Source organism: Chelon labrosus (assembly GCF_963514085.1).
Source record: "Chelon labrosus genome assembly, chromosome: 22".
In the NCBI taxonomy this organism is placed as follows: Eukaryota; Metazoa; Chordata; class Actinopteri; order Mugiliformes; family Mugilidae; genus Chelon; species Chelon labrosus.
The window spans coordinates 11338949-11361248 of NC_140355.1; the positions used below are offsets into that span (position 1 = coordinate 11338949).

Here is a 22300-nt window from a genome sequence, read left to right on the forward strand (position 1 = left end):
ACGTTTATTGTGTACGAGCTTGTCAGATATGAATGCAGCTTAGATGAAGGTTCAACAAGGAGGATCTGTTCACAAGTTCCATCAATTTGAGCCATTTCTGCTGCTCCATTCTCTCTTTTCAACTTTCTCTCGTTAACATTCAACTCTTTTCTTGTTTTCCCTACGTCCTATCCCTGCTACCTTCAACTGAGACGCTCTTCCATGATGTCACCTCTCATTGTCTAACCACCAAAACATTCGGTCTCACAAGCTTTTGTTACTTAAATAAATGTTGCCCTTTTCTTCCACTTCTGTCCACATTGGACTAAACTGTGGTGATCTCCATATTACATTCTCATTTGGCTTTTAGTTTTGCTGCCTTGTAAGTAGTAATTTATCTGGAGAAGCTTTGTTGTGACTTTACTCTATGGCCCTCATGGGTAAATTGGGTCTGGTAGTCTTCTGGGATTCATGCAGAAGATTATACAATGATCTTATCTCTAGTAGTTAATGCTAAGTAGACTTACGCTGATTTCCCCTCGCTGTCCAACTTCACGGCATTGGCACCTTTCTTGGCGAGGAGCGCCGCCACTTTCTCCACCTCGCCATGCTCCACCGCAGCAAGCAGGCGTTCGTCATTTTTGTTCCACTCGTTGACCTGTTGGATTTGTTCGGAAAAGAGATAAAGAGGGAGGATGAGGGAGAAGAACAAAACGAGGAAGATGTATATCAAAAGATAATACTGAAAGTAGGTTGGAATGGGGGAGGGGCGTTTTACAAGCTTTTTATTCATAAATTTGAGTTCTATGAAAATATGATGCATTGCATTTACCTTTGATCTCATAATAAAATTTACATCTAATGGTGTCATTAGATGCAAATTAAGGCACATGAGCAAACCTTACTTTGCAGTCAAAATGGCCTGAGATGCCCTAAATGTGAGTAATGTTTCTAAGAGAGAGAGTTCTAAGAGGGGGAGAGTGTTTTTGGATCTGCCATGGTACACACACACACGCACGCACACACACACACACAGCATCAACATGCTCACTGACACACTCATAAACAAACCAAATGGCCTTACATTTGCATCACTGACAAGCTGTTCAGATAGAGAGAAGTCAGCATTTGGAAAGCTTCGAGGATGATCTCATACTGAGACTATCTTGCTACACAGCAGTCTCATTGGTACAAGACACTGAACAGAAAGCCTGAAGAGCGGACCAACTCTGTGAACTGGCCAAAAACATATGGTATATCATTTCCAAGAGAACTTACAGAATTTAAGACAAAATAAAAAGTGTTAGTTAAAGGAAAAGGCCGTAAATGTTTCCTTAATCTGAGTGAGGGAAAGAACTAAACCGACCGCCCACCCCACCCCCAACATGTTGGCAACACGAGGTCATTAGTCAGCTCTCCCTGCAAACACCTGTTCATATTAGGATGCAGTACAGTATTAGATTTGACCTGATAGCCTAGTGACCTACACGTGATAAGGAGGTGAACTCTTTGACTCCATAAACACTCGGAGTGGTGGCAAATTGCGTCCTATTTTTAAACCAGCATAGCTATACAGGGTGTACATAGCCTCGGTGGCAAACCCCCAAATGCAACCACTGCAATACATTTTGCACAGCTGGTAGAAACATGCAGGGCTATAAAAATCCACTCTGTCACTGACAGCTAGGAAGACCACTGAGCTCTGCAGCATAAGCCACGGGGTCATTAACATGGATCGGTGAGGAAGTGAGAAACACTTCATTGTTGGTGTCTTAAAAGTCTTGAGACGACTGAGAATAGTGTTCTTGCTTTCCTCACAGAGAGATCTAGAAAATAGATTCTTATCCAGCTGAAAACCAATGCCCACACATGCACACAATATATGTGAGTCCCTGTGATCCAGGCTTCAAAGCAACACAGCAAGAGGTAAGAGGTTGGTGTAAGGCGAGAAAGTCCTCTCAGATTGGAAGAAACAAACTGGTTAGAAGAGCTTACAGCTGAACACTGACAGATTCATGTGACAAGATATAGAAAATCTACAAGGTGCTCTAAAAATACTTCACCGAGGCGATCAGGAAAGCATCCACACTGCATGCATGCACAGTGCTAAGATTTCAGCAAGTTACGTTAAAGTACAAGTAGCAACGCACAATAAAACCACACGATTAGGACAAGACGGCAAACTATTCATTAAATGTAGTTGAAGGTGCAGTGCTTTGAGGACTCACGGCCACCTTTTATTCTCACAGCATATCATGCAATCAGATCTGCAACAGACATATGTGGTCATGCATCACTTGGATTCATTATGTGCACAATTTTTCTTCCATTTCCACCAGAAGACTGAGATTTTAGATTTTATAGCATTTGTCGGCAACCTCACCTGAAACTACTTTTACAAAATAAAACTCAAACTTGTCGGGAGAAAGGAGTACAGAAACTGTTTTACGTAGCAACTGCAGAGGAAGTGCGAGAGTCTGTCGCTATGGTTGGTGTGCAGTGAAACACGACACAGTAGGAGATAGCTGGAATTATAAAAGACACATCCCATATGGTGTAGTGGTTAGGATTTCTTTCCTTTTTTTGTTTTTTTCCCAGAGCTGGGCTGGATTTGTCTCTCAGTATGGAAAGTCTCATGATTTTCATGAGTTGTTTAATCAGTGGGCAGAGCGCTAAAGCAATCAAATACTAAACTTACAGAAGTTCCACTTCACAGATTGTTGAAGTACACACCACTACAGGGCATGACGTACTGTGTGTATACATGTGAACACAGCAAACCGTTCAAACAGAACGTAAAAGCAACATCAGGAATTTGTTTACTTTGTTGAGCACGTTTAAATGAAACAGAGGCAGTTCTTGTTTAACAGCGGGCAGCACTCTTCTTATCTTGTTGTGTGGATACCAGGAAGGGCAGAACCTACTGCTGTAATTGAGTGCCTCTGTGATCCGGAAACAGCAGCACAACAAACCCGGCCCTACAGATGCCGACTGAATAACAGAAGCCGTCAGATCTTGAGGATGGTGACTGTTACCAGTTAATTCGCTTTAATTTACGCCTAACTTTTCTAATATGCATTGGAGTAGTTTGGTAAATTAAAAAATTATGAGCTCCCTTGATGCTGCAGGAATTTGTACAGTAATAATTTGATCTCCTCATTTTCATCTCATCAAAACCTGAACATAACCCCTACGTTGCCTTTTTATGTGAAACCCAATGATTTACCAGGCATTTGTCAAGTTGATTTTCATCCAGTGCTTGCTGTTGATGAGTAGCTGCATTCATGCTTAAGTCCATGTTAAAATCCTGTTTTATATAATTTTTAATATTTCTTATAAGTACACTGCATTGTGCTTCACTGAGAGACTTTTTCTGCACACGAGCATCCAGCAGGAGCAAAATATGATGTATTACCATCATGAATCTGGCCATCTCAGCATCCAGGTTTCACTCAAGCAGCAAATGTTAACACCTGGTATATAATAACATAATATTCAGACATGGTCAAATAGCAAATAGAGTATGTCACAGATGATACAGTATGGTACTGATATTGAGAAAAAACATTTTTTTGGCGGTATGAGAAGGGAAATGGATCTACAGACGTTAAGGAGAGAGATCAAAGTGAGTGAGTCACGTTAACGTCAGAGGACACTCCAAGAAAACCAGAACAAAGTTTCTTGGTTCAGAACTTTTCACTGTTACTAGTAGACCACTAATAACACCAGACTACCGGTTCTCTGTACGCTCGCTTCAGTAGAGATTTGTTCATGCTGTCGCTTGTTGTTTGTTTCAAGAAGCTGCAGAACATTTAGGGCAAAGAAAAGGGAATGAAGGTCCACTACAGTATTTCTTTTAACAGCTGCCTGGTTGACATAGGTTTCACTCTGATCACCTCATCCGAACCACCACTATATCTACAGCGTCAACAGAGTCAACACCCTCTTTCTATATCAAACAGAAATATACCCTGCTACTGTTTATCACAAGGGTTTGGAAGACTGAAAAACAAGTCCATCAACATGTGCACAGCCCCAGTGTTCCTGATTAATTTTGTTTGACTCATATTGAGCAGGACTTCCTCTTTGTACACTGAAGCATCACATTCGTCTCGCTCCACAGCAGCAACAACCAAAAGGGAAATAACTGATTAAACACCAGGCGGCAAGTTTTGGTTTGTGGATCATTCTTACTCTGACTCTTCAAACTTATATAAAAGTAAAAAACATCCTGTCCAAATGCTGTCAACAGTGATTGCTTATTAGCAAGGACTGCATGCAGGGGAATAACTAGACTGGAGCCCTGCCAAAATAAATACCCTCTACGAGCACTGACGGAAAGAGTTTGAGGGTGAAACGCTGATGTGCTCTATAGCATGATCAAGCCTAATGACCTCTGTGATTTTAACAGGCTGAACACAAAGTGAAGGGCAGTCGTGACAGAGTAGCATGATACCGATAGCATTCGACTACATTGTGCTGGACAGGTTTAAGTGGAGCGGAATGCACTGCTCCAGTTTCAGCCGCATACAAAACTAGTGTTATCGCGGGGAGGCTGATCAAATAATCATGCGCCTGCAGAGATGGTGCTAAATCAGCACAGACCACAGAGCCAACAAAAGGTGGCGAGACTCAGAGTATATTTAAAGGTTTTCTACCACAAAAATAAAAAGAGCACAATACAGGAAAATGTTATTTAGATTAAATCAAGAATACCAATTCCAATAAATGCGCAGACAGAATTATTTATCATAATATAAAATCTTATCTATAATACCAGGCCAGTCCTGGTCTCCAGTCTGCTCAACTAAGCTAAATCAATAAGTTGAGAGAAAATAAAGGTTTTGTGGTTTTCCTTTCAGTTATGTGATTATAAACCGAATAACTGAGTTTTGGACAAGATTTCCATAGATTTTATACACCAAATGACTAATCAAATCAAAGAAAAATAATAATTTAATTGTTTAGTTCATTCTGTAAGGTTCAAGCAGGGAAACAACTGCATTTCACCGTTAAATCGTTGCACAACACTTTAATCGGGAATACTTTTGGACCATATCTACAGGTAGTGAGTACGGCAGGCTTTGCCAACACAGAGGTCATGGGTCACAAATCCTGAGATTATAAACCAGTAAGACCACTGGGGTTCTGTTTGTATCACCAGGAAGTGCTGTTTTCAGTTGAGTTTCCTCCAGCTCTTTCTTGTCCCCCTGCCTCCCCTTCAGGTTCTCCTGCTCTTTCTGTTTCTTTGGCTGCAGTAAGTAAGTGTGTTTACAGTGAGATCAGGGTGTGTGTTCTTTCTCTGTCTTTAGCCTGACACTCATTAAGACACACAAAGAGTGAGCTGATAACACTAAGAGTTTCCTGTTTGTCCAGGCCCGAGGCTGGCGACAAGGACTAGAGAGCAAGGAGCCACCATGTGAAAGAAGTAAAGAGGTAAAAGAAATTAATTAACCGTGAAAGACGTGTTGAGAGGGCGGTATAAATCTGACTTTTTATGACTTGCATTATATCTTGTGTATTGCTTTAAAGTTACAGGCGGTTTATATTTATATTTCTGTGTTAAGTTGGCGCAGAGGCTACGGCGACAAGACAGACCAGACCACCAACAGAGCTTAGCGGCGTAACTGATGTGCACCTCCTCAGAAATGTAACCACGCACTGCTGCGACGCAGAGCGCAAAATCTGTGATTTGTCCGCTTGGTAGTAGCGTATTTCAGCTTTAGTATTTCCAGCTACTTCTCCATCTTTGCAGTTTTCGAATTGATTGTTTTGGATCAGTAAAGTTGGAACACATCAAGGAAAGGTTAACTAAGGAGGTTGGCCATTGTTGAAAGTGAAGCAGGAAGTAGAAACAAAAATGAACCCGACTGGCAAAAAAAGACACCGCACCGATTAGCGTTTAGGTGGTGTTTATATAGGGCGAGCCAGACTGATGAGCCCACAAGTATAAATGGCTCACACCGGCGTAGGTTACGGCGTCCATGTCCCGCAGAGGTATAAACTCTGCCTACATTTTAGACACTCATTCTTCCTTAACCTCTTTCCTTCTATCCCCTCTTCTTGACTGGACTCACTGTTAAGTCTTGGAAACAAATTATAGAACTGCAGCTTCTAGCATTCAGTCTTTACTACCGATACACAAAAAACTGTACAGATATCCAGCAACCTAATGACTGACGTATGAACATTTCTGTTTCTCTGAACCCTCAGACAGAAAAACAAACTAAGCTCAGGAAATAGTAAATCCTACATCATATTCTGCGTGTTTAGAAAGTTTAACTGCTAAGAGCAGCTGAAGTTTCACAGATAAACATTTACTTTAGAAAAGCTTTGGTACTTCCCTCCTAAAATGGCAAAATAACATTTTTGTTGATCTGCAGATCAAAATGTGTTTGTTCTTCTTTCATTTTCTATGTGCTCCTGTTTACTTTCACTATGGCTGAAAGCCCTAAAAACCTTAAGAGGGAAACTCTGCCGGATTTTTCAATGAAACTGGTTTAGTTCCACATTAAAATTGACCTGATAAGCGAAGACACGCAAAGTCCTCCATGATCTGTACATTTGAAAAATAAAAAAAACATATTCCCAGGTCTCCCCCAAGTCTACTGCATATCCATGGCAAATTTCATGGAAGTTCAGGAATTACTTTTCCAGATGCCTTGTCATGGAATAAAGGGAAATTTGACCTGACGGTGGCACCAAAATCCATGCTAATAATACTGTGGGGATGAAAAAAAATACCCGAACTAATTTCATGGTGATCTGGCCTGTAACTGTCAGGAAATCGTGCTCTGGACTGAAGTGTTGGAGAGACTGCCAGACCGAGGCTGAAATGTTGGCCGGGCAAGGAAAAAAAAAAAAAAAAAAGTTTGTTGTGACGAGAGAACGTGAGTGAAATACGTAAATATAGATGTTCAACAGAAAGATTGCCTTACCAAAACGCTAAAAAGGAAGTCAACTCAAGCAGATTTGTCTTTTGTCTGAATAGGAATTGTGTTGTCTATGGGATTACATGCAGAGATGAACGATAAAGCTAAATAAATGCAAAAGGAAAGTAGGCTAGATGGGAGGACAGACATGAACACAACTAGATTTGACTCCAGAGGGGAATAACATCGACACAAGTTCAAAGAATATTCTTTGTTCAGGAGTAGCTGAGAGACAGAGGAGAGCGGTACAGGCAGGAAGCAGAGGAGAGGATGGACGAGTGAACAATGTACAGAATGAAAGGAAGAGAAACAGAAGACAGAGATTGACACATCTACAATATCTCTGCCCTTTGATCAGCAGTCGCTGTTAACTTCAAACCCCTTATCTGCAACAAAGCAGATGCTCAAATATCCTCAAACAATACATCCTTTCTCTCGGGCCACAGCTGAGACCGCTTACTGCCCTCTGCAGCACACACACACACACACACGCACACACACACACCCACACACACACACGCCACAATGGTTTACTAGACTCTGAAACCAAGACTAAAAGAGTTAGTATACAGAACTGTTAAACAAAGACCAGATGGTTGCTCTTAAAATGAAAGATGCTGCCATGTATTTCACAATATTGCCTGATGTGGACTGCATGTTTAGATAATGAGACAAATTTACATTATGAGAGTTACACTTTTACAACAGAGTAATTAAAGAGTACCAGCTTTGCCCTCCTACAGCCTTGTCAGATTCAAGATTCAAAATTGTTTTAAAATCAATTGCAGCACAATCACACATGTGCATCGTGAAGACCCGGTGCCACTACCCACAATGCAACTCAGCTACTGACAATTGGGTCAGATTTTGAATTAAAAAGCAAAAACATAAAAATTGTTAGTGTATTGTTAGTATGTTAGTGTTTTAGTTTGGCCTAAGTCCCATCCACGAACATGAGAAAGGTGGAGCTTATGCGACCAGGGGGAGCTCTACTTGCTTTGGCTTCACTTTTGAGGAGCTGTCATGTTGTCCACTTTTCCTACAGTCTGTTGTTGTGACATGACACTGAGGTTTTCATATTCATATTGCAATTTAGTTGTATGGTAGATTCTTTGTGTGTTTATAACATATATGAGTAAAATTACTTCCTGTTGTCACTGTGTTTCCTACATTTAGTAACCCAGTTGTAAGCTTGCACAACTGCTTAGCCTGATGCCAGCAGTTGCCTAGCAGCAGTCTTCTCAGGACTTACTTTCGATGTTAATATATAAACCAAGCGTTTTTGTAGATATGACTAGTAACCACAATTTCACAACTGTCCTCTCTTGATTTGGAAAATTTCAGGAAAGGTCAGAGGTCTTTTGAGGTGTTTGCATTTTCTGAAATTGAGACTAGATAGAAAGTAAACATGCTGTAATTTAGTCATAATGACTCTTCTTCGTAAGAATGTGTCTGAGGAAACAACCCATTCCCAGCAATCTCATGCTTTCATTACACCTTTGCATTTCCTACATTTAATTACACGGTCGCCAGCTTGCTAACCGTTAGTCTCGGGCGTCTTCTAAACAAAAATCATTCCCTGGCAGTTCGTTTCTTGTGACTTCCAGTTCATGTTAGCAGTACACATGTGGTAACCAGAAGCTCCCAAGCCTGTGTTTAGCCTAGAGAGAATCAAGCAGATACGATGATCTGGTTCCTCATGGCAAGCAAGAGCAATTCTTTCTAACATAACACCTACAGATTATTATTGTTTTTTTTTTTTTTTAATAAATCTTGTAACAACTCATTTTTTTCACATATGCCATAGTGCTCCCCAAGACCTGTTCACAGACTTAAGATGTTTCCCTTTGAATACACCAATGAGAACCAAGTTAAACTGGCACTGCTTTAACCACCAATGACTGCCAAGGGAGTTTTTTTGCGCCAACTTTGCCAAGAACCAAGACTGCCAAGGAGAATATTTATGTCTTGGATGCGATAAGAAATTATTAAGCAGCATTTTGTCCTTGCTTAACTTATTTTTAGCCTTCCTTCATTTGTGTTACTAAACCCAACAGTCATTCAGTATTTATAGCACATTTAACACTCCTATAAAATCTAAGTAAGGGAGAAGTGTTCCTAAAAAGACGTCATGCCAAGTATGGCACTATGCTCATTCTTAACTCTTCACAGTATTTCCAAAACTGCACTATTACTTCATGCGTTTTAACTAATAAATTAACGACAGGATGAGATCATATTGTTTCTCAGTATTTCCATTAAACAAAGTACACCATCTGCTCCTTCTCTTGACTTCGCCATTGACTCGTGAATAACTCCCAACTGAAATTAGTTGACCTCTAATTAGTTTACCTTTTATTTTACAGCTTCACTTCACTTTACAGTGTTCCTCTCATAAACAACTTGTGTAGTTACAGGAGTACTATGAGACCACCATGACTCTGATGAGCACTCAGTCACATATGTTGTGAATACAAACGTTAGCTAAATGCGAAAAGACTTTTAGACATTATATGCACTAGACTGTAAAGCCCCAAGTGCATTAAAGACCTCCAGCAAGTAGATTATCTTACAGCTGGAGCGCTTTAAAAACACGGTTTAATCCTTTAAATGTATTCATAGACTATTTTAGAACTGAAGGACGGGTGCAGATGTCCGGCAAGGGACCTTTTTGGGTGCAAGAAGACCTCCAGTAAAAAATAGCTCTCGTGCAACACTTCCTCCTGACACAAATAGCCTTTCCTGCCCTATAAATAAACACTGTTGGAGCTGGAAAGCAACCAGCCTCATTACGCTCAAGGGATGCTCATAAAGTCAGTGGTGCAAGGGGGTGGTACACTGTATCACTCCGTTTAGTCAAGACAGGAAAGGCAGTTCAAACACACATAGACTGTGTACGAAAATTCAAAGTAGTGTAGAGTCAAATTAAAAAAGAAAAACATGACATACATAGCCTCATGAACAACGGACATCTAACGGGAAACTGGCTCTCTAAAGTTGAATCCATAAACTTTAAATCATTAGACAAAACTAAAAACACAAACATTTGCAAGTGAAAACAGTTCTCAGAAGTAAGTTGCAAATCAAGTACCACAATACCAAAAGTCTCTTATAAAGGAGTAGTTTTTTTTCAGGTGAACTGAGTCTAACCCTCCCTCCATCCATCTCCTAGCATGAATATTGTTCCAGTTGTTCAGAGTAGGCCAAACTAAACAACCCGTCTGAACCAAGCTGGGGGCGGGGAGCCTTGACTGCTCTTAGCACTCAAACAGGGTTCCTCTCTTGCACACTTACTTCCCAATCATCTGCACTCTCTCCTCCTTTATCATTATCTGTTCATCTTCTCATCCTTTATCCAGTTCTTCCTTATTATTTTTTCATCAGTGTCTCTCTTCTATCATTATTACTTACAGCTCATCCCCCTTCTCCTCAACCTTTCAACTGAACTCCCCTCACTCACCTTATCTGACTCTGTCTGTTTTTATCAGTGATTAGTTATGTCTTACACCATTACTTCATCTGCATGTGCAGAGCAAGGTCAACTCGTGTCAGTCTGGCGAGTCATGCTATACTGCATGTAGTGCATATAGTTTTCTAAAGAACTCACTAATAAATAAATCTCCACAAACTAACTGTCACATACATGAAGACTCACGTTTATTGTGATTTCCACACAGAGGTGTGAAATACTGTGTCTTCAAATCCACATCAGACAGCAAACTAGCCCGAGCACAAACACACACCCACACATAAATGAGCATGCAAACACATGCAGGCACCAGGATCATACCCGCCTTCTCTCAGCATACTCAGTGTTTTTTTATATTTGACGACGAGCAGGTTTCCTGGCTGTGTGTCCATAGTCCATGTTCACAGGCGATAAGGAATAAAGAGATCCCATGGGCAGTTCCCGCTTTAATTGGATCCTCATTTAAACAGACCCTAAGCTATTTCCCCCTGACTTTCTGTGACTTTAAACTGGTCAGGTCTGTAATTGTGTTTTTAACATTTGTTTGCATAATTATGGAAAAAAAAAGAGTGAAACTTTAGCATAATGAGAGCCGGCGCTAGTGCAATTAAATTATGGTGACTAAAGTAACCGCATAGATGGGCTGGACATGACATGCATGATAAGTTGCTGTAAGCAAGAAAATACATTGAAAAGACTCCGGAGATTTACTTTCATGAGACTATCTGACGGTGCTTTCACATCTGGGTTGTTCCGAAACCAGGAGCATTTACCCGGCAGGTTGGTTCGTTTGGGATGGTGTGAACATCGCACTGAGACAGATCAACTGAGCTGAGAACAGTTATCGAGGATGGTCTCAACCTGCTTACAATCGCTTCCCAGTGAGAAATCATGTTAGAATAATTATTTAATAATAATAAAGTTTTAATTATATAGCTAAGCAGTTTAACTGATGTAAATGTTGGGTGAATAGGTTGTTGTATGCGTCCAGAGGGCATCTTCTCCCTCAGGGGTCTCAGCATACAGATGCTCGAACAAACTAAACGTGTTTTTCATATACGGAGCACAGGTACATGAACCACGAAACAGCAACAAATACCAGTGTCCACATTCAATGCTGATGCTCCAAACCATTTTCTGAATCAGAACAAAATATAAGCATGAAAGCCCCCTAAGCTAAAACAACATTGTCTAGATGGAAAGATAGATGACTTTCTTTCATTACATCAAATAGCCGATTAAGCAGCTCAAGGGCTGGTAGGCAGCTGGATCATTAAGGCTCCTGACTGTCATGATTAAATTGACAGGTTTTACAGGTTTTTGCATCGGTATTAAGTTAATATTCAATCTTAAACTGTTTGTTGTGAGTGTGAAAAGAGTCATAGTAATCTCTGCTCTTCTATTTCCTGCCAACAATTGACAACACATAGACAGCCACACACACCCTTCCTCCACCTCATCTCCCAGATTAATGCCAGGCTGTCTCTGAGGTTTTACTGTCACTCCTAGTACTAATACCCTTTCCCTACACCCCTCCAGAGCAAACCATTACATGCCAAACCAAGTCGGACTGGGCCAAATCAAACACAGCCAAGAGGGGATACTTCAGGCTGTGGTTCTGTTAAAAAGAAACCTTCTTATAATTGTAGGACTGCAGCAGTATAATGACATTTTTTTGCAAATGTATTATGTTTTCTCTTTTTTGGAAAAAGTAGGGCGCAACATTTTTCTCTAATGGGCTATATTTTCCTTGAATGCTGGGTCATATTGTGGTTTATTCAACCACACATTGCACAAAGCATTTTTTAAAAATGTTTATCATGTGATTTTTCTTTGCAGTTCTGCTCCAGTTAGCACACCAGACACATTTCATAACTCCTGATAAGAGGGGCTCCATTCCTCCCGTATTGGTAAAGCTCAATTCAGACTTCATACATTTCAAAGCTGCCAAAAATACAGCAAACGGTAAATGTGCAGTTTAGTCTCCAGTCTCGTGTTGCTCACATGAATAGAAGCTATGAAACAGATGTGGAGTGAAAGGAGACAGAATAATCCACACATCAATTAGACACAGAGACGGTGGGATGATAAGAGGAGGGTGGGTGTGTGTGTGTGTCCGTCTGTTGTGGATCCACGCACACGGATGTGAATGCATGTGTGTGTAAGCCTTGAGTAATCCCGATTAGTCTAGCAGCTGGGGGGAGAAGTTTTAAGCAGTGTGACAGTATGATGGGTCGGGTGAGCGTTCGATACTACTGTCAACAATGGAGTACACAGACAATAACATGCACTGATTTGGTGTGTGTGTGTGCGTGTGTGTGCGTTTGCAACAGCGCAGCTTGGAAATAATGCGCCTGGGGGATGGTAGTAACGGGCTGAGAGTAAGATAATAATCAAAGCTAATTAAGTCATTTCGAGAAGCTCTGCTCAAACAGCAGGCACGGAGCTGTTAATGTGGTCTCAAAGGGTCGACGCACACTACAAGACTCAATTAAGATTTCTCAAGCTAATTACACGTATCTGTTTTTCTAAGACCTAAATGTGCTCATAGCACCAAGTACTGAAAGCTGGAACTGAATGTTTGTTCTGATTTGTAGTCAAATTCCATGTAATCAGAGTTTGGCCAGTTTTTGACTATATTTTTGGGCTCTTACGGATGCCTGGGTATAAACTAGAGATTTATCCTCCTTTTGTTAAACAAAAGCACAAGTTTGTAGAAAACCATGTTTATATTTCACAAATTACAGTTCAAGAAAAGCAGTATTTTGGTATTGCAACTGAACTAAGCAATGTCTCAGTGTTATTTCATCTAAACCTAATAAAAATGTTGTACATTAGGGACACTAGTGAAAATGAATGCATTCTAATAAAACAGGCCTGTATCAACACATTATTTTGACAACCCCATTTTAGTCAGCAGGCTAAATGATCATGCAGTTGAATTACTACCTTTCTTACACCTCAAAGCTAAGATCTAGTGCAGGAGTGTTATATTAGGATGCATTCGTTTTCACTAGTTTACCTAATGTTTAGAAATGGGTATAAATTGCTATTAATAAGCTGAAAGCCTCATCATCACTCACATTTTGACATCACTTTATTTTACAAAAGATTGTGGGATTTAAGAGACAAAATAAATTGATATTTAATTTCAGATTTAATCAAGGCTTTTTTTTTAAATATTACCTTTACAAAGAGAATAATTCTTGCAGGTCATAGGTCATTTCTGACAGCTGACTGTTCAGACATGGCAGAAGCAGAAAGCCTCTAAGTCTTGGTGTGGCTGTTGGCCAAACCCATTCCCAGAGATTATGCTGTCTGCTTGCCTCAAACACTGTTCTTCAACCCGCACATACACACAGGAACTCCCTTATTATTCTGTTTGTTTGTCTTAATAGTTCATTGCAGAAATGATCCACAAACAAATCCCAAAATGTCAATAATATATCCAAAAGATATACTCCAATGCAGACACAGAGTCTACCAGACAGACACGCAAACATACATGGACACACAAACACTTGCAAGATTTCCTCTGATTCACTTTAACCTCGCAAAACTACACAGATGCTCACAGACTGTGATAAAGCAACACTGGTGCTGCTCCCTATTTCGCACTGGTATGCCCAAAACACGGCAATGATGGTACCAGAGCAGAAATTAACTGCTGCCGTTGTAATCCATGAAGATATAACACATTTAGTTGTCTTCTCAGTTAATCTCTAGTGCAGCATTAACGCTGTTTGATATTAAACTTGGAAATTCATGAGCACTTTAAGCGTAGGCGGCGTTTTCACACTACTTAGCTGCACAGAGCTTTCACAGCGCAACATTGGAGAAAGCTGATCTACTTAACCTGGTGACACATTCTGCTGAGTGTGCCTGGCTGTGCAGCTTTAAGCTAGCTTGCTCCATCTTTCTACATTCAGATGTATTTCTCAATAATCAAACATGCTGCCAGGTCAGAAAAAGTAGTTAAAGCTAATGTAAAAAAGCATTAACCAAACATTGTGTGGGAAGAAGAAAAGTCTGTTCTGACATCAATTTAGTAGAGCCATGGTGGAGACCAACGAATGTTGACTCAAGTAATGATGGGATATGGCCTCTCATTCAAACGCAGCTTTATGTGCCAGTAATGTTTGATTTATTTCATCGTGACATTTGCACCTACTGAGCCAGTAATCTCCTGCAAGGATAAAAAGAAATGACACAGTATGTGTCTTAGGCAATCAAGACTTTTTTCTTTCGGCACTTCACAACATGAATTGTAGCATAAGCCAAAGTGATAAATACGCCTCTTGGCCTAAAATAGTCTATAACCATAAAGTTGCATGTTTACAGGTATACAGGATGAGTTTATCACAATGGCATAAAGGCCAATCAGGCTTGGTGCACATTACTTATCTCCTGCCTAATGACTGTTCAAACTCAAGATATCATTTATGGCTGCTTTAAATAGAAGGTTCTACATGCCGTGTGTTGCACAATTTCTACAGCTCAGCGCGAAATATTTCTCACGATGTGAAATACGATTCAGAATTCAACTGTGTGTCTGCACTGAGCTTCGTGATAATGATCCCTGTCTAAGCCACATGGATTTAAGCACGTGAAATGAATTAATGTGATTATGTGTTTGCTGTGATGGGAAAATGTTCTCTTGAACAACTTTTCAGAGCAGGGCAAGCACAGGCGTAATAACTAGTGTTTTTGAGTGCTGTCTAGCGTTTTCGGGGTTCTGGCATTGGAACCCGTGAGTTTATGATTACTGCTGCTTTAAAATGATGTGGTTACAACATGGGAAGACGTGTACACCAAAAGCTTGGCGTTCAAGCGGTAGCATCAGCCGCAAATCATGAGAACACTGCTGCGGACTGCGGATGTGGACTTTACTTGTGAACACGGTAAACACAATAGCATGTGACGGTAGCATTCGACATGAAAAGTTGAGCACACAAAACGCTGGCTGTTCACTGTGAGTCATGAACACCACTGCTAGGCTGCTGCAACCACCTCCCAGGTCTTTTCACATGTCTACCTTATTTAGGCGTCAGCGTGTTTTTGAGGTGTTTCAGTAAAGCTTCGGCTGACTGATGCATTCAGTTCACTATGCTGGACAAGGACACTTAAAGAGAAGCATTTAGTAAAGACTTCACACTGAACCACAGATTCCATTGCACATTATCTGGGAATGTCTTTCAAAAAAAAAAAAAAAGCTTTTTACAAAAGCACCAAGTTTCTGTTATTTTGTTGAAAGAAATGCAGGGCTGGTTTTTGGGGAGAAACATTCCTGGGTAATCTGTCACTGACACACACACTCCCTAAAATAGAACCAAAGAGATATTTTCTTTCTATTACGGTTGTTCAGGGTTTCTATAAAAAGTTGTGGAATGACTATTGGCTAGGATAAACATGTCGGCCTGTGAAACTTTTCATTTTACTGCATACCTGGATCATGACCGTTCATTTTAACAAAGTGTGGGCTACAATACTATCGACGTTTCACCAAGGGCTCCACTGCACAAAACTGACTGTGTATTTCACTGGAAGTCTATGTTCAGAATACAGTTGGCTACGTATGCTGTACTTTTCCAGGATGCAACAAAGCAGAAACAATGTTTTCTGAATATAGAACAGTATAATCAATGGAAACATGCGTGGCACACATACACTGAGGCTGTTGTATTGGCTTGGATGACATGCAGGGCATTGCATGAAACCCAAAATATGCAGAAATAAAGATGCTTTTGGAGTCAGAAATGTTAAATTATGCAATACTCTTAAGCCAAACAATAACATCCTTTGATCATATAATTGTACAGAATGCAAGACAGAAAATGCTGTCTTGTTTGTTAATGACCAGTAAATAAAATGGTGAGGTTATTTTTCTGTTCCAAACTACTGTATTATATCAACATACAGGTATGAAAATGGGGAATTATTATATAAAACAGGAGACAAACAGAACAAGTACCCAGGCGATCAAAGAGCGACAATGTACTGTATGTGGGTGGGAGGTCTGCAAAGGAATGCATGACGGCAAATGGCATCAGTTGTGTTTCTAAGCAACATTCACATCCACTGCTCTTCCCTTTCTTCTCTCATGCCGCCTACGACGCGCTATTTCAGCGAGGATGAGCATTTCATTCCCAAAGCAAATCAAAACTGTTTCAAACTGGTCCTGTATTCTCACTTGTCAAAACGTTAGGTACACTAATGAAAACAAACACATTCTGATACAAGAGTCCTGCACTAATTTTCCATGTTATCTCCCTGTAACAGACTCAGTGACTGTTTGTGTTGAAACAATGCAACCATTCACCTGTATGAATATTTTGGAGGATGTAGTTTGTGGTGCTGTTAAACTACATTGAATAAAACATTAAAGTGTTTCTATTATTTACCCAGACATCTGACTAAAATGGAGTTGTGAACATAATGAATACAATAATAGTACTACTGCAGCCTCCCAAATTAAAACAAAGTTAAAGCAACATCTATATCAGTTATTTAACACAAATGCTGAATACCATAACCTTTATAAAGATAAGATTTAGTGCAGGACTGTTATATTACAATGCATTCATGTTCACTAGTGTACCTAATGTAGTGGCAAGTGAGTCTATATTAATGGTTCTGACTGGAAAACACCCGGTAAAGGTGAGACAAGACACCGTCCGCTTTACTCACTAAGGAGGAGCTATTTGACCTCGCAGCCCAGTGCTGGATTCAACATTTTCCAGAACAATGGCCACTATTGTACTCCTCCACATAGCTCAGAGAATTTGTAATAATTTACCAATATTAGGCAGTAGGGGCATGTAAAAGGCAGTTGGTTCATGATTTGCTATTATTATAATTTTAAGAGCATGTTTTAATGTTTTCCTAGATGTTCATGTACCCTTAGCAGACCCCTTTTGGTATGTTTTGGGTGTAATTGAATAATGGCACCCATAATTCTCCCTCTTTCTCACACGGCAAACATACCATTTAACCAGAGCTCACCATCCTGCCCCACCGCACACTCTTAATCTCACGGAAACTGTCTGCATAAGCCAAGTGTCTCATTTACTCAGCGTTCTGCACCCCATTCGCCAACTTCTCTACTTCTGACTTTTCACACGCCCTCCCTAAAACTCATTCATCACGAAAAACCCTCCAGACTTTTCCTGTCTGCCGGTTGGCTCTGTGTCATTAGGGTCACCGTGACAACAGATGAGTCAGACGCTGTGGAGACGCCTCACTTCCTGTGAGTGCGGAGCATCTCAGACTGTGACCAAATGACTGACTGTGAAACAATATGGAGAAATTACTCCCTAAAGACTGATTCATTGTCAGCAGGATTGAATCCTCATCTGGAGCAAGTGATTCGGTATGAAATGTTTAGTTTCTGTTCCCGCCTGTCTTTATAAAAGTCCCTGTCATATTGCTAAGAACATAAATAATAGTTTCGTTGTGTTATGACCTCTTATTCAGGTCCTCAAATTCTCATGACACACACATTAAGAGCCGTCATGCTTGTGAAATCAGGCATACTTTATCTGTTTTCAGTAAATGCTATTTGTTTTATTTTTCAAACCTATTTATGTTTTTCCTGAGGAAATATAACAAGCTACCGGGTGCTGCTGACGCCAAACTCAAGCCAGAAATCATTCACAACTGCTCAGGCCCCACATGCACAGACAGCGACTCATCCATGCAGACGTACACACATGTCTTGAACACACAATCTACATAGTCGTGAACACGTTACACTACTTACATCGGTTTTCCTAAACTTGGCTTTGAGGCTCTTCATGTTCAGTCTGAGCCATGCAGTCACTCAATCAATCGCTCAGTTGAGACTGTGAAGGAAAAAAAAACACACGTTTAAATTTAGCCTCTGTAATGTTATCTCCCATTTCAAATGTGATTTAGTGTTTCTCAAGACGGAACTGCTTGACTTAAGAAGTATTTTGTTATATCGTTTTATCCACACAAGTTCCAGTCAATGTGACTTGTAATCATTGAGTGCTTTTGCAGGGATTTACAGTGGCAACAGTCTGCAGCCTGAGTAAATCGCCATTTTCCCAACTAATAATCCTAAGAATACGGTGTTTATTAAAGCCTCATTAAGCAGACTTCTACTAAAACAGTAACTGTTCAATACTTCAACTACATTCCACTTCAATCTTGAATTAATGAGTATTTTTGGGTTGCATGCAGTTCTAATTCAAGCCCGTTGTTATAACTGGTATCTGGCTCTTTATTATTTCCTACAAGGATGCTATAAATCACCACAGAGCCCTTAGGGAGGGTCTGGAGACTGTATTTTTGAACCCTATGTGCCCCAAGCAATTTCCAGTCTCTCATACCTGAAATGACCTTGTAGATGATTTAACCGCAAAATATCCTTTGGAGCATTCCAGCCAAAGTTAGGCTTCTTACTTACTTCATTGTTTTTACCAGGGTCTCTGTGTCTTTACTTGTATTTTAAATGAGAGCACCACGTAAGCAATTTGAGACTCTGTGTAATGATCACTGGCAATCTGGTCTGAAAGAATAACATTGTAAAGTGTGTGCTTTCATAAAGGCTTTGCAGACAAAAAAAAGTTGGAAATAGTCATCCAAAATACAAAGCTAACACAAAGGCAACTGGACTTGTTTGAGTTCCTGTTGAACCAACTTAATTTTAGCTGCCCTCAGTTTAGTTTACTTTGTTTTTGAGACTATTTAAGGACTTCTGTTAGAAAGAGTTCAACAGATCTTGAGTTTTAAGTGTGTGTATAACCTCTTGCTTGTCAGGAACTCGTTTGCAAAAAGAAATATCATAAAAATGTGTTGTCTACCCTTAAGGAGAGCAAACTTTACAACTGGATCCATTGTCAAACTCTTACCGTTGCAGGAATCGCTGCACCGTGTGGTTCATACTTGGCTGTATCAATTACAAACCCTTTGCATATTGCTCCTCGGGCAGTTTTGCATGAAGCCAGTGAATATGTGAACAAAATTTTAGGTGAAGCTGCAGCTCAAATGCAGGCGACGTGCATCATTGTACAACAAACATAATCAGATTGATTCGCTCTGTAGCTGCGCCGCTGGGAGCTGTGCTTATTCAGTTCACCACTAAGGCTCAAAACAGTAAGTTGTGAGACTCATACTTAAAATAAATTTTAAAAAACAAGCATACTTTCAACCAAAACAACTTACATGATTTAAAATGAGTGGACCAACTTACCCGGTTCTATTTTGGAACTCAGGAGGACTACAAAAAAAAAAACCGCTCTTGTTCTTCTTCTTCTTCTTGAGCCAAAAAAACAGACGAGCTACCGAACAAGTGAGGAAGGAGCCACGCGAAGTCGACCGGGGGGATGCATAAAGAGGGGAGAAAGCAGTGCGGCGCTACACGGCGGCTCTCCGGGACCCGCATACATTAAAAAGTTGGTCCGTTCGTGGACTCCTGCTCCTCTCTCTGGACTCAACGCTCAACGGCTGCTGCCGCTGCTGCCCGGTTCAGGAAAGTGACGTCACTCTGCCAGAGCTCTCGTGACCGCGGTGAGCGAGCCCTCCTCTGTTCTCCGCTGAGCCCCATTCATGTTCAGGTTAAAGGGATACTCCCCACAAAATAAAACACACAAGGATGTAGTTCAGTTAAACATTTCTTTTTCTTTTTTATATAACCTCTCTAACCAAGTCTACTCTTGGTACAACACACACACAGCAGAACTCAATCATTTTATTTCATGTTCAATATCTTTACTGTGCAATACCTGTGGCACAGTGTAAACAGTGTAAACTGTGCAGTGACCACTCATTGTTTGAGCTATAGCAGCTATAACAGACTACTTTTTATTCCTTATATAGTAGGAAGTATTTGCGTCCTGCTTGATATTTACTGTTACGTAATTGTCTCAGGTTACAGTTCACCAGACCACTTAACCTGACTCCCATGACTCCCTTATCAAAATATATTGCTAAGCTAGTGCTTAGTTTGTGGTTAAGCCATAAATGTTTAAGACATAATAACTTTCAGTCGTGGTACGCCTTTGATCAAGCCTACTCCTAGCAGAGCACACGCACCAGAACTCGATCACTTTACTGTGCCATAAAAGTGTGATATCTGTGCAAATTGTGCAGTGGCTATTCATTGTTTGAGCTAGCAACTATAGCAGACTTCTTTTTACTTATCTTTGAGTATTTGAGTCCTACTTTATACTTACCGGTACTTATTTTATACCTTTTGTAATTATTTCAGAATATTTATCACCAGACCACTTTACTCCCATGACCAACCAACTCCTACCAAAACACATTGCTACCTAGCCGTTAGCTTCTCGTTAAGCCATAAATCTTTGTCTAAATACCCCTCTGATGGTGTTGGTCCAACTACAACTAACAATAGATTTTAACTTTTTTGCAGTGGAGTATAATAAAGTTATTATAGAAAAACTAAAACCAGGTGTGAACTTTGTGTATTTGCATTTGCCATTTCATTGGGTATGCTAGTGAAAACGAATTCATGTTAGTATAACAGTTCTGCGCTAATTCTGTGTTCAGCATTTGTTTAAAATACCTGAGCGAGCTGTTAATTCAACTGTGTTTTCATTTTGGAGGATGTCATTTGTAGTACTATTGAATTGTATTGTATTGTAGCAACACGTGTTAGTCAGTGGGCTGGGCTAAATAACAGAGACACTTTTGTCTTTAACATAAATTGTAACAGTAAATGTCTTTTGTTTTAGTCAAATATGTCAAAGCAACACGTAAGAGAAGGAAGACCACTATTATAAATATTACAGTATTTTTTATTATTTAAACAATTAGGTAAAGGTCTCACTGAGATCACTGGGATGACCAAGAGAGTAGCAAGCATTTGATGACATTGTTATTATAATAACCACAAACAATACAAACAGCAGAAAACTCTCACACAATGCAAATAAGTGAAGACAAAGTTCATATACAAAATACTGTAAAGACCGAAGACAAAACATGTACAATTTCATAAACAATTACAGTAAAAATCTAGCAGAAGTCACACTGACTGACAGTGCTACTTTCTCAATCCTTCAAAATCCTTCGATTTAAACTCCCCCATAGTAACTAGTTTAGACAATTGTAAACCCTTCTGTATAGTTAAAATTGGTCATGTAGTTTAAAATAAATAAAATAGAACAAAAATATATTAAAATACCTAAAAGCTAATAATAAAAACCAAACAAGTGAAAATTTTTTAAACAATAAATTCTGATGAAACCCACTCTGAAAACTAACTGATTGTAAACTTAAATGGAATTAAAATGAAAGATACAAAACAGTTATAACTCTAGTGTTGAGCTGAACTGCATCTTTCCAAGGTTTTACCCCATCTGTTGACAAAACAAACAACAACAATGCCATCTTCAACATCGGTAATAGTTAAGTTAAAATATCAGACATAGCTCTTGTACTGGATTGGAGTGTGTTTCATATCCCATATAAAGCTGATGGACTTTAAAGGACAACATCAGTTCAGTTAACAGTGAGCTATTCTTATTTTTGTCCTTTCCATTACTATTCACAAGTATATTACCCACAATGCAACTAAGACAAAACTCCTCCAAATCAACCGGAAATATTATTGAAGTGTTTGTTTAAGGTGTGAAGCACTTCCCATCACGTGCTACCTGGCCTTAAAGTGCATAGTCGTTTCGTATCTTAAAATTAAGTTGAGAAACTCAGCTAGTCAAACAAGTCATGCTGATGTTATGGGCCAATGTTGCAACAGCACTACCATGAAACCTATCAGTGCAGGCAAGAACATGTCTGAGCTGTGAAGCTGTAATGCTGATAACATTTGGTAAGATGAGATAATGCATCATAGGGTACCTCACTGTCTGTGAGTCACACCATAATGATCGATTCAAGACGTAGAATCAAATTTTCCAGTTTTCCAGTAAATTGT

At 39.8% G+C, this 22300-nt stretch overlaps 1 protein-coding gene across 2 annotated transcripts in view; it reads right to left on the minus strand.

Annotated features, from left to right (window-relative positions):
- Nucleotides 1–20498, minus strand: part of rai14 (retinoic acid induced 14) — a 36304-nt gene extending 15806 nt beyond the window's left edge. The window contains exons 1-3 of one of the 2 annotated variants that reach the window (XM_084572350.1): nucleotides 19595–20498; nucleotides 18140–18221; nucleotides 507–637 (exon numbers count right to left, since the gene is read on the minus strand). In XM_084572350.1, the coding sequence (XP_084428476.1) occupies nucleotides 507–637; nucleotides 18140–18175 (167 nt within the window). In that variant the 5' untranslated portion in view covers nucleotides 18176–18221; nucleotides 19595–20498. Of the gene's footprint in view, nucleotides 1–506; nucleotides 638–18139; nucleotides 18934–19594 lie in introns of those variants that run through there. The other variant, XM_084572351.1, reaches the window with a different exon arrangement.
- Between the last annotated feature and the right edge of the window lie 1802 nt (nucleotides 20499–22300).